This window comes from Pempheris klunzingeri, chromosome 11, assembly GCF_042242105.1.
Source record: "Pempheris klunzingeri isolate RE-2024b chromosome 11, fPemKlu1.hap1, whole genome shotgun sequence".
NCBI classification, from domain to species: Eukaryota; Metazoa; Chordata; class Actinopteri; order Acropomatiformes; family Pempheridae; genus Pempheris; species Pempheris klunzingeri.
In genome coordinates this window covers 1,593,831-1,608,218 of record NC_092022.1, presented here as the reverse complement: position 1 = coordinate 1,608,218, position 14,388 = coordinate 1,593,831, and the positions used below count along the sequence as shown (strand labels likewise).

Here is a 14,388-nt window from a genome sequence, read left to right as displayed (position 1 = left end):
GTTTTAAAACTAATTAATAAGAATAATAAATACTAGTTTCTAAGGTTTTGAATGGTTTAGCACCTCCATACTTGACTCCTCTATACACCCTCTCTTTCCTGTGGATGAACCTGCCCAAAAATATGTGCCATGCAAGGTCTGTAAATTCCTTTTATCTCCCACCTGAGATTAAATTGCATTCTTTATGAAGTCTGTGATTGAGCAGATGTGATCAGAAGTGAGGAAGAAATAGGAAACCAAAGGGGGGGGTCATTTATATTTTGTGGCGTTATCATAACATAGATGCATAATGTACAATTTACATAGGGACACAAATTACAGATGTTCGTGGTCCCTTGGGGATGAATCACTTTTAGCTTTTAGTGAAATGACTTGACAACTGACAGCTAACATGCTAACATGATTAGCATAATTTTAGTGTGGTTACTTTGCAGATTGAGGTTTTGCATCATATGATCAACAAATGAAACATAATGCACTGATATATATTAAACTATCCAGCTGTATATGACAGACTGTTTTTAATGCAGTACACTTCCTTTTTTCTCTCCCAATACTACATTTGGGCCTGAGTTTGCCTTTGGGTCCCAGATCACTAAATCCACTCTAAATCTTCATCCATATTGTTATTTTTGAAAAGCAGACTATTGTAAAGACAAATCTCATTCACACCCATTCAAAGCAGAAGTGGTATTGCTAACAACATACAGAATGCTGTCTTCTCATTCACCTCCTCTTGCTTCTTGTTTTTTGGCATTAATTGCCCCTCATACAGGGCTTCGCTGAATTCAGATGAGATCCTCTCATCCAATGATGTTCTGCCCCTGTGGTGCTATCAGCTCTGCACCAATAGCTGTGCTGAAGAGTCAAGCTGAACCAGCAGTAGACAGACAACTTCCCACTATGACTGATGAGTAGCTTTGTGGCTCGGCTGTGACCTCAGCAAAGTTCACAATACAAGATTCAAATATGTGTCACTGACTGTGCAGCCTGCAGTGTTAAATGCATTTACTCCAGTGAGAGGAAAAGGAAATTAAACCACCACAGTAAAATTTGGGAGAATATGACTTTTCAGGCCCAAAGCCACATCCACTTCAGGCTAAAGTCATTTTAGTAATGTAGTTTGCAGTTCATATGCTACCAAACCCGTTGATGAATAAAGAGTGGGGGTCTAGTTGTAGAGCATCTTAAATATACGGGCCATGCTGACTAAATCACAACAGTATAGTTTTGGAGTAGAAATGTCGAAGAGGTACAAATTCATTTATGAGCTGTATGCAGTACAGCAATGTACCCATGGTGGATTTAACAGGTTAAACTAGCCGACTGCACAGGTGCTTCAACCTGCCAGGTTTTTCCGTGGACTACATGCAGTGAGGATGCTGTTTCTATGGCGGCGTGTACAATAAGCAAACAACGAAACAAACAAATTAAAAAACTTCTTTTGCCCTTTGCTCGCAGCAGTTATTATGTAAGGTGTTATAGAGGAGAGCTCCAGCCAACTAATGTGTTTGGTCACAATACAGCAGCAACAAACAACGAAGAACACAAGTTCAAGTGTAGTTTTGTAGTATAAAAGAGTGGTGCTCAGTTTTTACACCCACAATTCAATGATGGATAAATGGGACATAATAAAAAACCATGCTGGCACCAGAGATGTGTATCTTAATTGGTTCATCTCTTATCTGTTGAACAGGCTGTGCTCTATTATAGTTACAGATGCCTCCTCCTCTCTTGCTCTTGTCTTCTGCGGGGTCCCCCAGGGGTCCACTCTGGGTCCTCTCTTATTTACATAAGAGTGGAAGTCATGTGTAGATGTAATGTCTATCTATATTCCTACTACCATATATCCATTTAAAGCATGGTACCATCAATGTTTCCTGCATACGTCCTGCCTTGCTGAAACTAAGACTTGCATTCCCAAAAATGAGCACTTGCAGCATTAAGAATCTCTCCTGTGGTCCTTATCAAATGATGTTATAATTTTTTTTTTTGACTCAGCTATCATTTGATGCTCAGGTGACTTTAAGTGGTACAGTTCTGCTTTATCTCACTAAGAAATTTAACCAAGAACAGATCGTTCCTTTCCTCTGCAGGTCCAGAGAAGGTCATCCATGCTTTTATCTCTTCCAGACTCAACTATTGCGGCTTACTTTACTCTGATATCAGCAGATGACAGATCCAAAGACTGCAACTTATACAAAGCGCTGCTGCCAGAGTTTTTAACTCTACTACCAAGGGAGGTGACCACATCACATCACACCAGTCCTTGCTGCCCTCTACCTGTGAAGTGTATACATGGTTTTAAGATTTCACTGCTTGTTTTTACCATGACTGTTCAGTCTCCTGCTTATATCTGGGATCTGCTGACTCTCTTTGAGCCTGATCATCGCCTTCTCTTACAGGGCCCCACTAATGATTCCAAAATCTCAACCAGCCTCTAAAGCTGATTGGGCTTTTGCTGTCCAGATCACTTAGCTGAGGAATTCCCTGCTAGGGGACCTCAGGCAAACTCAGTATGCTCCTTTAAACCTCTTTTTAAAAGCTAACTCTCTAAACCTGGGCACTATTTTTACATGTTTGGGGTTTGAAATGACTGCTAGGTACAAAAACCTTTGAAACTGCTCCAGTAGATCGCTTCAACCAGCAGCTGGGAATTGACGGCAAAGGGGCTACAGCTAATGACTGCAATGTTACCCTTCATGGCAGTTGGACTTGTTTGTTTTTGCCATTGACAGGCTATGACAACATTATGAAGATGATCCCTAAAGAGTTAGGCCTGCAAGATAATCTTTGTTTAACCAGAAACAGCAGTTCGTAGCGTGTATCGTGCTATTCAAACCCACCAGACTCCATAGACAAAAACAGTCATTTTACCTGGTCTGACATGGGAGTTGCTTGTGACCAGTTAGTTTGCTTGCGCTATTGTGTCGGATCCAAACTAAAACTTTAAAAGATCAAAATCAAGTCAAGCAAACTAAGCGCTGTGTAAAATTACTGTTTTTGTGTATGGAGTCTGCTGGGAGCTGAAAACTGACACCCACTTAAGTAATAAAAAGAAAAAGTCTTACTTAGTACATATCTACATCCTGTTGCACCTTATACTGTTATATGCTATGTGTTGCACTGCTGCACTCTACCTCCACATGTACAATATGAATATACTTATTCGGTGCAATAAGCTGCTGCCTTAAAAATTGTGCCTTGACTGCATTTTTATTTAGTTTTTTTAATATCAGGCTAAATTTTGATATTATATTATATCTCCTGTTACATGTGAAGGCACCACAAGGACTGCTCCAAATTTGACCATATATGTATAGTGGTTAAACAGAAGGATCTTCCAGGTCTCTCTCTGTAATGTTGTCAAATGCTTAGAATAACAATCTGAGCCTGTCAGTGGATAAAACAACTCTTGAACCGGGCAAACTGGTCTCAGCAACTGACAGCATAGCGTTCAATAAGGCAGCAGCCCGTGCAGTAAAGAAGTGACCTTATCTTTGCTGTAATCTAATCTTGGTTTATGAATAGATGAGTAAATCCAGATTTAGTGATATTAATTGTAATGCTACTGGTTGTTAGTTTTTTGTGGCAATTATAATGGATGTCAAAGTTTTACTATAGGCACTGTATATGTATATAACTGTATGTCAATAAAGAGAAATATGCGAAGAGTTAAGTGAACTTGCTGAAGAGAAAAGTCTCATCCAACTAGCAGCTTTACCATCTGACCACTAGAGTGTGACATTATTATTATCAGGTTGTATCTATGTGCCTCTGACTGAGTCTTTGAGGTCCTAGACACATGGGGTGGGGCTTTTCCAGGAAAGTGAAACTTACAGAACAAACCAGTCCTTCAGTCTGACTGAGCACATGGGAACACACGAGCCATGGCTTCTGTTTCTTACTCCGAAGATCTGACTTGTGCTATTTGTCTGAGTTTCTTCACTGATCCGGTGAACCTTCCCTGCGCTCACTCTTTCTGCAGAGAATGCATCACACATTTTGTGAGTTCACAGCCCCACTGTCCTCAGTGTCGGGAATCTGTTTCACAAGACGTAAAATGTCTTCCGACCAGCTATCTACTGAGCAGCCTCGCTGAAAAAGCCAAAGAAGCAGAGAAGATCCAGACCCAGCGTGGACAGGAGAAAGCAGAGGTATGTTCCATGAAGCAATGTGGTCAGCTTTATGTGCTTATACAAACCTTGCCTTTCAATACATTGGAGACTTAAAACACACACGGCTGTAGCTCTGTGTAATGTTTCATGTTTTAATCTCATATTAATTATTCTTTCTTCCTGTATTCAATTTGTACATTAAACTGTAAACTGTGCAGCATCAAAGCCCCAGTATCAGCCTTTCAAAGTGCGTCAGAAGGCACTGTGCTGATAGTGTGTGATTCATGCAGCCAGTGGTTTGATTAGGATGAGGTCATCCACTAAATGTAGGCCCACATAAGGATTTAGTATTTTGTGTATTAAATTAAAGATGAATAGATTAGTGGAAATGCTTCTATCTCTGGATCTTAGTTATTATTTAAAAGAATGAAAATAAAACCATTTTGGCTTGATAAGTATCATTAGCATTTCACTTCGCTCAGCATGTTGAGGACAATAATGAACAGTTTCAGTTTTATCATCAGTGGCTCTCTAAAGAGTAGGAGTGCACCCAGGGTGCAGAACTTTGATGTGTGAGTCAAAGATCAACGTTGGTTTGGGAACAAACACCCATGAACAGATTAGACATAAAGCCTCTGACGTGACTGTAAACGAGACAGACTGAACTGTCACCTGTAACACAGGTTTCTTTATAGCCACTATCACTGCTTTGTATCAGCCAACTTTCACTTTATGGTGCTTCTTTCTTTTTTTTTTTTTTTACAGATGGCTGAGTTGTGCCCTGAGCATGAAGAAAAGCTGAAACTGTTCTGTGCCACAGATCAGCAGTTAGCTTGTATCATATGCAGAGACTCAGAAAAGCATGCAGGACACAAGTTTAAACCCACCAAAGAAGCAGCTCACCATCTGAGACAGGAGTTGGCGAACGACATGGAGAAGCTTCTTGGTAACATCCTTGCTATAGAGAATGTAGCCACCACACAGAGGGAAGAAATAACAAAAACCAAAGAGAAGTCACCGCAGCTGACGGCCCAAATCTGCAGACAGTTTGAGGAGATGCACCAGTTTCTGAGAAAGAGAGAAGATGAGATTAAGAATGAGCTGAAACACAAAGAGGAAGATGCTGTTGAGAACATGAGCAAGATGTTAAACTCCATAGAAACAGCTTTATCTGAGAGCAAAGAGCTGCAGGGAAAAGTGACATCAGTTCTGAAAATTGAAGACTCAGAGAGGCTCTTAAAGAGCTGGTTTAAGGAGAGCAGCATGATGACTCAAAAGGATTTATTCAGGCCCAGATTGAATGATTTCACTGTAGTGAAAAGCTCTCTCTCTTTGGGGCCTTATGAAAGCCACCTGCAGTTCTTTATGTGGAAGGAGATGCTTCAGGTGGTCCAGCCCCGAGCAGATCTGCTCACACTCGAAAGCAGCAGTGAAGATATAACTGTGTCGAGTGATGGCAGGAGTTTGCTTTGTACTCCCCAAAGCAACCAAGCTCAGTCAGCCTACAGCCTACAGGTCCAAAGCATGTCAGGCAGGCGTCGTCGTTCTGCTTATGGCTACAACTACGAATATGACAACAGCACATACTCTTCCCAACACTCTCAGCCTACCACACACCAAGCATTCAGTGTTGATCAGTTCACACCAGGGCAGCATTACTGGGAAACAGAGGTTGGAAACAGGGACTATTGGGAACTAGGGACAAACAATGATTTCCTGAAGTACGATGGCCAAAAATATGCTGCCAGTAGTCAAAACAAAATCACAGAGCTCGCATTTGGAGGCAGACCTCGAAAGATAGGGATTTACCTGGACTTCCTATCTCAGAAGCTCTCCTTCTATGATGCAGACAGCATGACACACATCCACACTGTGAGCTCTCGGCTCAAAAACACAACAGTGTCGGCACATTTTGCCATTAAATCCACAGCGCAAGATTGTAACCCTCTGACAGTGTGCTGGTACTGAGCATCACAACTTGTGTTGTTCACCAAAAACAAAAATCAGGCACTTCATCACACAAGATGAAGTCAAACCAGTTGCTCTTTGTATTTACTTGTCACTGATGTTTGAGTTGTTTTTAACAATTGCTGTGTTTTCTTTGCTACCCAAATCCACTGAAAAGCAGGTTTAGTTCTTGAGTTCCTAAAAAGGTTATTTGGAAAGTTCCTGCGGTGGAAATCCTCCAATAACTTATGTTATCATGAATGTTAATGAGAAGTACAGGGCTAATGTCGTGGTTATGGTTTATGTGTCTGCATGTTTTCTTTCTAAATGTAAATGATGTGTTCTGTATTTGACATCTGATGTTGAATGTGACTCTGTGTGCTTCAAACTGTTGGACTGGAGTGGTTTAACCTGTTTGTCCACATGAAGCATCACAGGCCACCACTGGAGGCTGCTGTTATCATGTGTCACCATACCTGAGCTGCACGAGACAGGTGTGCAAGCAGTCAGGCTTTGGCTTGATTTCGTCGGTTTTCAGTGTCTAAAAGAACAATATGGTTGCCAGATATGTTTAATAAACCTTTACTGAATCTATCATACTCTCAAAAGATGTGTCATACATTTTTAAATGAAAAAATATGATTTGTGTTGAACACAAACAAGAACTCCTTGTTGAAAAATTCTTTATCCAAGTCTTTTTATAAGATGGTTTAGACAGCAGCGATCTCATGCTGTCCCAAATCTCATCCTGACCCGGTCCGTATGAGGTGAGGTTCAGGGTTTTTGCTCGAAGCAGCTGTAAAAAGCACCAACCTCTTTCCACAGTCGATTTGCTCTATGACTGATGCAGATTCTCCGCTGAGGAAGACGTTCTACTGGATCTGCAAATCAAGATGCAAACTTTTTCAGCCGTTGTCAAGGGAAATAGAGAAAATCTGTAATATGAACACATTCAGTAGTAAATGTCATCATCTACACAGTAAAACAAAGATCACAGAGCACAGCAACTACAAACCTCTGTGGATTATGTTTGGTCATTAGCTTGTCAGGTCATTTTACACAGTTAGCATTACTGCTATTAGTCTATTAGTATTTATCAAAGATTATATGAAATCAGTAAGTTTCACTTCACTTTGATTTCACCAAAAATGAGTGATCTCCATCTTTCAGACCTGAGTGCACTTCTTGAGTAGGCAGTGTTTAAATACACTGTATTAAATAAGAGCTCTGAAAGTGCAGCTGCCACGTTAGAAACAAAGAGGACGAACTGAGAGTGACTGAGTGGTGAAATAAATGAACTTATCTCCACTATAACCACACGTTCCTCTTGGCGTGATCACTTCTTGAGTGATGAAAGCTTGGCTATGCTGACCAAGCTTCGTAGTACAACATCCCTCTTGTCTAGCCCTCTCGGTCTGTTTTGTGTGACGTGTTGGCGTCCTTTTCCTCATCACGTCTCCCAGTCGACACCCATGCAACCTTCAGCTCTTTTCCCACTCAGTACCACATCATCATCATCATCATCAACCCTCCCTGTCTACCAACAACCCCCTAGCCCTCCTCCCTTACTTTCACTCCTCTCTGCTGCCACTGTATTCCATTTCCTGCCAACCCTCCTCTACAATAAGAGCTCTTTTCACACCAACTCTACGTGTTGGTGCCCTGTGCTTGAGTGATGATAGGCGAAACATGGACCGGGCGGACGCAGACCATTCCCAGAGAGCCACACCCAAGAAACTTAGATGGTGAGCAAATCAATATTTTTCTCATTTAGAACATGAAGAGGATCCAGTCCTGACCAAACACCTGACACACACACAAACACACACACACACACACACACACTGGCCAATACTTGGAGGAAGAAGAGGATTTCATGAACACACCATGCTTTCAGATTATTTTTATTTCAATTTAGTTGAATTAATATGCCAAATTGCACTGATATATGACAGAAGATCAAAAAAAGAAAGATTGGTAAAGATTGGTCCGGCCATGAAAAGCTCATTTTAAAAATCACAGTTCAATCAATTTGGAAGACTTTGAATTAATAATGTAAATGAATCATCCCAAGTATCATCATTGTGGAAGTGACACTGTAGTGGTAGATGGCGGGAAGCATCACCGGGTCCGGGCACAAACAAAGGGTTTATGATGGCCACATGGGATATCATTCCAGAAGTATGCTGTTAAAAGAAAACACCCAGTGAGCATCAGCGTGAAGATCTCCAGTTCATGACTAGTCTAAGTGATCAGAATGAATTTAAAGGTCTCTAATGTAACTGTATGAACAGCAGTAGAGGTGCAACATAATCATACCACAATTTTTCAGGTACTATCGTTTGCTCTCAAACAAAAATGCCAAAAGAAAAAAGAAAGAAAATATTTGTACATCGAAAGTTGATCTCTGCACAGTCTTCTCCTCCCTTGTTGTTCGGCTCTCTGTGACCCCAGCGTGTGAAGGTAATCCTCGAACCGTCAGTCCACATCCACCTCCCCTCCTAAAACAGACAGCTGATTTCTGAACAGCTGCACTAACTGCAGACTGCTGGCTTCGAAAAGCTTGTTATTGGTTGACGCACGTCTATTAGTCTAAAAAATGTCTCACCTGTATTGCATCATATAACCCAATCCAGGTAGTTGGGTGTGAGTGAAACTTTCGGAAGATCAGATTCCTAATGTGCCAGTGTTCCCAGAAACTGCGGATAGACGCCAGGTTCCCGCCATGACTTAAGCAGATTTGCTGATGGGGTGGAGGTTGTGGGAGACAGAGGTAGAAAATCAGCATGGAACGTCATGGACAGCATGCAGGGAAGAGTGAGATGAAGTTGAGGAGAGAAACCCAAACAGAAATAGCTAAAACACGACCATCACGACTAACCTGAAGGCTAGTAATGATTAACTACGTACCTCTGCTTCAGCCATGGTCCTCCGATTGGCCATGACGATGAAACAGCGAGAGCCATAACTACTCCAACCAGACGGACAGCCTGCAACATCGGTGTTGTGTTTGTCAGAGTGAAAGCAAACAGGACGTGGCTATAACCTGAGTCCTAAAGTTTTACTTCCCATTCATTGAGATTTTTAAAAAGAAATTGCGTATAATCTTTAACCTTTAGCACCCTCTCAACACTTGCCCAGGCCATCAGAATAATTGGAAAGTCGATTACGCTCACTCAATAATTCACGTCAGATGTTCATGCACTTTCACGATATTGCCCATTAACGATAAATCATCTCATCCAAGCATAAAGACGTCACAGCTACCTACCTGTAGCGCGTTTAACTCTGGTGGCCCCCTGCAAACATGAGCACCACATTCATTAAATCAGCTTGGAGAATCAGCTTTTTTAATTTAGCAACCATTGCCTCAAACAGTTTCACTGTAATGCGATGACTCTGTTGTTGGATGTAGCTTTGAAAAGCTTCATAACATGAAGCATTACGACTGCTCAGGCTGTGAAAAGCTCTTCTGGCTCAATAATGTTATGAAGTTACCATATCTCACAGCTTTAAAACATTTTAATCTGCAGGTTGATCATGTATGTGTTTAATCAATTACTTCTTTCCCCCAAAGAATAGTAAATACAGATTACAAAGGTGATGGATTCAATTTAGTTTTTTTTTTCTGTACAACCTAAAGTTGAAAATTCAAAAATATATAATTTACAGAAAAAACAGCCGGTTGTCAAATCTGACTTGCTAATTAACAATTAAACAGTTAATACTTAATTAAAATAATTCATAAAACATTAAAGGATGCTTCATTTTCTACCCTACTGGTGGAATTTGTGTTAAAATCATAGTTTTAGTGAAATTACTGCATGACATTGTGCCAGGGAGGTTTCTATATGAGTCAATAACAACAAGCACAGTATTTCAGATTGACTCAACACTCAGTTTGTAGATTACAAACCAGCATCTTAGGCGTGACAACGATGCAGAAGAGATGAGCAGTGCACACTAGCGTAGCTACTCAAGCTACTCAAGTTTCTAGCAACATTTTATAGAACTATCTAATAAATAAAAAGAGAAATCTACTCACAGTCCCTGAGATCAGCAGTCCGCCAATCAAGCAAAGAAAGACAGCTAAGTGAAGACCGGATGCCATCTGTGGAGAGCATGAGATGAGTGAAACAGCCTTAAATTTCAGTGATGTATTAGGATAGTATTACGATATATGATGCAAACATTGAAGTCTGAACATTAAACACAGGCTAATTATTAACATATACACATTTGGCTTTGTCGTTAAAGATCTTTTTACATTTTGGATTGTTTAATCTATAAAACATCAGAAAATATTCAGTTTTTCTTCTTTCTTTTCGAAGCCCATCGGTCCAAAATAAACCACTCATGTTACTATTTGATTATGAGAGCAGTTGCAGATTAATTTTCTGGTGATCAATGACACAGGTGATTAGCTGACTAACTGATTCAGCTGTGTGGGAAAGTCGTTCTCCTGTGGAGAATTATTACCTTTTGCTGTTGTGTGCTCCAGCTGAAGAGAGGACCACGGCAGTTCGTCTTGGAAGAGGAAGGCCACATATATACGTTAATGGGCCTGGAATGTTAAATATGTGAAATGATATGACAAAAGGGTTTCCACCTGTAACAGGGAAACGAGGGTGGTGTTGTGATAACTGGTTCTGCCTCCTGGTTGGAAAAATACCCAGTTCTGCTGCTCTGCAGCTGCATTGCTTTACACCAAAGATCATATCAAATATAGCCAATTCACACTAACGTCTAACTTTCTATTTTACTCTGCAGCCTATGTCCAAAAAGACCAATTGAGGGGATATTCGTATCATATTGAGGAATCCAGCTGGATTTCTTATGGTCTTAGCATCTTAGTTTAAGAAACTGTTAATGTTGAATATTAAGAATTTCAATTAAAAAAAAAAAACCTCTCCACAGTACCTATCACTCACCCAGCATATATCTGTAGATACAATAGCAGTTGGACACTTGCAAGAGTGGACAGGGAAAAATCAGTTTTAACAAGTGAGGCAATTTAGAGGCACCTGAGGAGGAAGGAAACGCAAAGAGGGGGTTGAAAAGATGCACCTGCAGAGTAGAGGAACCAGCTGATACTGATTTGCATACAAGGAAATATTTTTAGAATCCACTTTTTGAGACTTCCTTGACAAAAGTCCCACCAGCTGAATCAAGACTATGCAAATGTAAAACAAAACATCAGCCACAACTTCATACAAGGAAATGCTCTCGTAGATTGTTTTCCCGTCCGTGATAATTATCAAGGAACTCTGAAAGGTATATAGGCCTACTTGTTCGAAGGGGAAATGTAATTGAAGGCGTCAAACATAACAAAAAAAATTAAAAATCATATTCCATAGTGATAAAAATCTGTTTAGTTATTGTGCAAACTCATGCCCTATCCTCTGTAGCAACCTTTTGGTTTAGACTGTGCTGCACAGACAAAGATGAATTTAATCTAACATAAGATTAGTTCAAAACTAGGCTTTAAATGAGTAAATCCAGTTTTAAAATCCAACCGAGTTCTGTCACACAATCAAAGCATAGCGCCAAAGCATAGCGTGCATGTGGGCCAATTTGTGTTTAATCCTGTGTTTAATGCCACGAGGCTCTAAATAGAATTTAAAAAAACTTAGTATAAACTTAATTGTAGCTACAACATCCAAAGCAAACCAAGTACAAAGAAATTATAGCCAACAACCTGACACGCAGAGTTCATCAGAGACTGAACATCAAAAGCAGATTATTCAAATCAGCTTTGAGTTTGCACACCTGAACATTTACTTCACACAGGAATAGTGTTGAAACTTGCATTATGTGTAGCAGGAGGAGCTGTGAAGAAACTCTAACCTTCCTTCTGTGGTGGAACAAGTAAAATCTGAATTTCTATAGTCTCAGCACTGTCAAAGCTCACTGTGGGGCTGAGATAACTTACACTTTGGCTACACTGACCTTGTTAAGTATGTGGCCCATGCACAGAGCACAGAGTGCATGGTGAGTTAAGACACACATACATACAGCTCAGGAAAAAAGACTATAGATGGATAACTAGTGGGTTTTTGTCACAATAGAGATGTTTCTATCTCTATTACAGTCAGCATTATAACAAAAAAAAGACAAAGAAAATGCAAATGCAAGAAACTAACCCGCATTCTCGCCTGTACCAAACCTGCAGTAATAAAAAGAAAAAGTGGGAGAAAGGATAGAGCGCACTAATCAGACCTCTTGGTGATGAAACACTTCACCACATGGTGTCACCAAAGCACAGCGTGGATTATCACAGACAGCTTTCATTGTTGAAGTAACATTTGTTTTGTGGAACTGGAGGAACAAAACGGCCTGAGAACTAAGTTTATGACTGAAAGTGCTTCTTTTTGAATACTCAATAATTAGAATGAAGAATGCAAAAGGTCTGATATAATTTCTTCCTCAAATGTAAGGAAAATCAAAGGCTGGACATCATCACAGCAGGAAGTGTGTGGTGCATTACTATGGGTAAAATCTTTTATGTGCAGTCGTTGACGATGAAAGCTACAATGATCTGTTCTATCACACAATCCATACGTCATCAAATCTGCCAAATGAAAAACCAAGACATCTTTGTTATATTGTCACTACTTATGGAAAAGTCCCCCCCACCCCCACCCCAGAATGTAAACTCATTTATGAATCCGACACCGCATGGATTATTGGACGGACAATCTTTACTAAAGGGTACAGCACAGTAGGTCCAGTTAACCAGTCGTCTGTCTGCTTTTTGTAGAGTGGAACATGTTTAATCTGAGTTATTTGTTGCTGTTAAGAGGTCAGCCGGTGAACAAGAGCAGTAGATAAAGGAGTAAAATAGAAACAGCAGCTTTGACTGCTGTGTTTGACATAGAGCTAAGAGTCAGATTTGTTGTGAGGAACTGCACTGCAAATGTGAAAACATTACATCGTCTGCAAACATGGAGGATTGTTATGTATCATTTGAAAGATACAGGAGCAGCACAAACAGGATGTTCCAAGTTTAAACATTATCATCCTAACTAAAGCCTCAGAGGTGTTTGTCCAAAGTTGAGCTGTTGAAATGTTTTTGCTCCGGTGAGAGAGGAAACAGTTTATACATAACTTAGAGGATAGAGACAAAGAGAAGCAAATGTTTCCGATTATTTTATGTGCTGGCCACCGCAGCCACCATGACGGACCTGGGAGGAGACTGTTCACCTTTACTGGAGGATGATAAAGACAGTTTTACCTCCTCCACCACCTGCTTTGCTGCTTCTCTTGCCCCCCCTTCCTGCTACCCTTCAGCCTGCTAATCCATGGGTGTGTTGGAAACAACACGATCGTGGCCTCTTTGCTGAATGATCCTACATTTGGATCGTCCACCCAGCCCGAACTGGACTTTGATTCCAAGAAAAGCTCGAAGGTTCAGCTGTCAAAAAATAAACTCAGCTGTTAGAAAATCAACTGGCTGGACATGAACCAACCGATGGCAACTTCCACACGTCAAACACCAACACACAGACCCACCAGACATCACAACTGGGAAAATGCTGGGATTGGGGTCTCAGTGCTCCAGATTCACTCTAAATACCCCCTCCCAGGGGTAACATTCAGACACATATGAGCCATAATGTCCAAGGCTACTCCTCCACCGCAGGGTCAAAAGTGATTATGCCTTTTGGCCTAAAAACAAAGCCCAAAATACCAAGTAAATGACCATCAAACAACCGCAGAGAGGAACTTACTGCATTCCAACACACACATCGTAAACCATTGCAAACATATACTGAACCTAACCTGTCACAGAGCAGAACCAGACAACATACAGTGGTGGCACTCCACAACTCAACATGTATGTTGCACTGTTGGTGTCAGTGTGTAAATGATACCCTTAAAACTGGGGGAATGAAAACGTGCAGGACCACAGCAAGCTCCCAGTTTTGGTCTTTTCCACACCATGAGCTGCACATTATTTATATTTAAGGGTCAAAACTGAAATGATACATGTATAATTTGAAGAAAACATTAAAAAAAAAAAAGAACATTTAAATGTAGTAGATTGTAGTAGTGTGACAGAAATGTCTAAGAGAGACTAAAATTGATGTTTGAAAACATCACACTGGAGCCACCAACTGCTGACAAACACAAACAGCCCACAGGGTAGCATCACTCCACGGATTCATGTTTGAGTATTGAAAGTAGGTGCTGTAGCTGATACCTTAAAGGCTCTGTACACAATGCTGTATACACACACATGCATCAGACACTGTTTGAACAACAATATCTGCCAAACAATATCCTTCGCTGAGAAAAAAGACCCATTGCAGGTGCACCCAGA

At 40.6% G+C, this 14,388-nt stretch overlaps 2 protein-coding genes across 2 annotated transcripts; one reads left to right on the top strand and one right to left on the bottom strand.

Annotated features, from left to right (window-relative positions):
- The first annotated feature begins 3,871 nt into the window (after window positions 1–3,871).
- On the top strand, window positions 3,872–6,659 carry LOC139209922 (nuclear factor 7, brain-like). The gene is made up of 2 exons (XM_070839826.1): window positions 3,872–4,157; window positions 4,884–6,659. Exons 1-2 carry the CDS (start codon window positions 3,891–3,893, stop codon window positions 6,084–6,086), a joined length of 1,470 nt encoding a protein of 489 aa, XP_070695927.1. The 5' UTR covers window positions 3,872–3,890; the 3' UTR covers window positions 6,087–6,659.
- Window positions 6,660–8,023: 1,364 nt separating this feature from the next.
- Window positions 8,024–10,571, bottom strand: LOC139210316 (galactose-specific lectin nattectin-like). The gene is made up of 7 exons (XM_070840342.1): window positions 10,545–10,571; window positions 10,111–10,176; window positions 9,337–9,364; window positions 8,976–9,055; window positions 8,674–8,808; window positions 8,458–8,566; window positions 8,024–8,251 (listed from the first exon to the last, which is right to left on the bottom strand). Exons 2-7 carry the CDS (start codon window positions 10,174–10,176, stop codon window positions 8,187–8,189), a joined length of 483 nt encoding a protein of 160 aa, XP_070696443.1. The 5' UTR covers window positions 10,545–10,571; the 3' UTR covers window positions 8,024–8,186.
- Window positions 10,572–14,388: the final 3,817 nt, after the last annotated feature.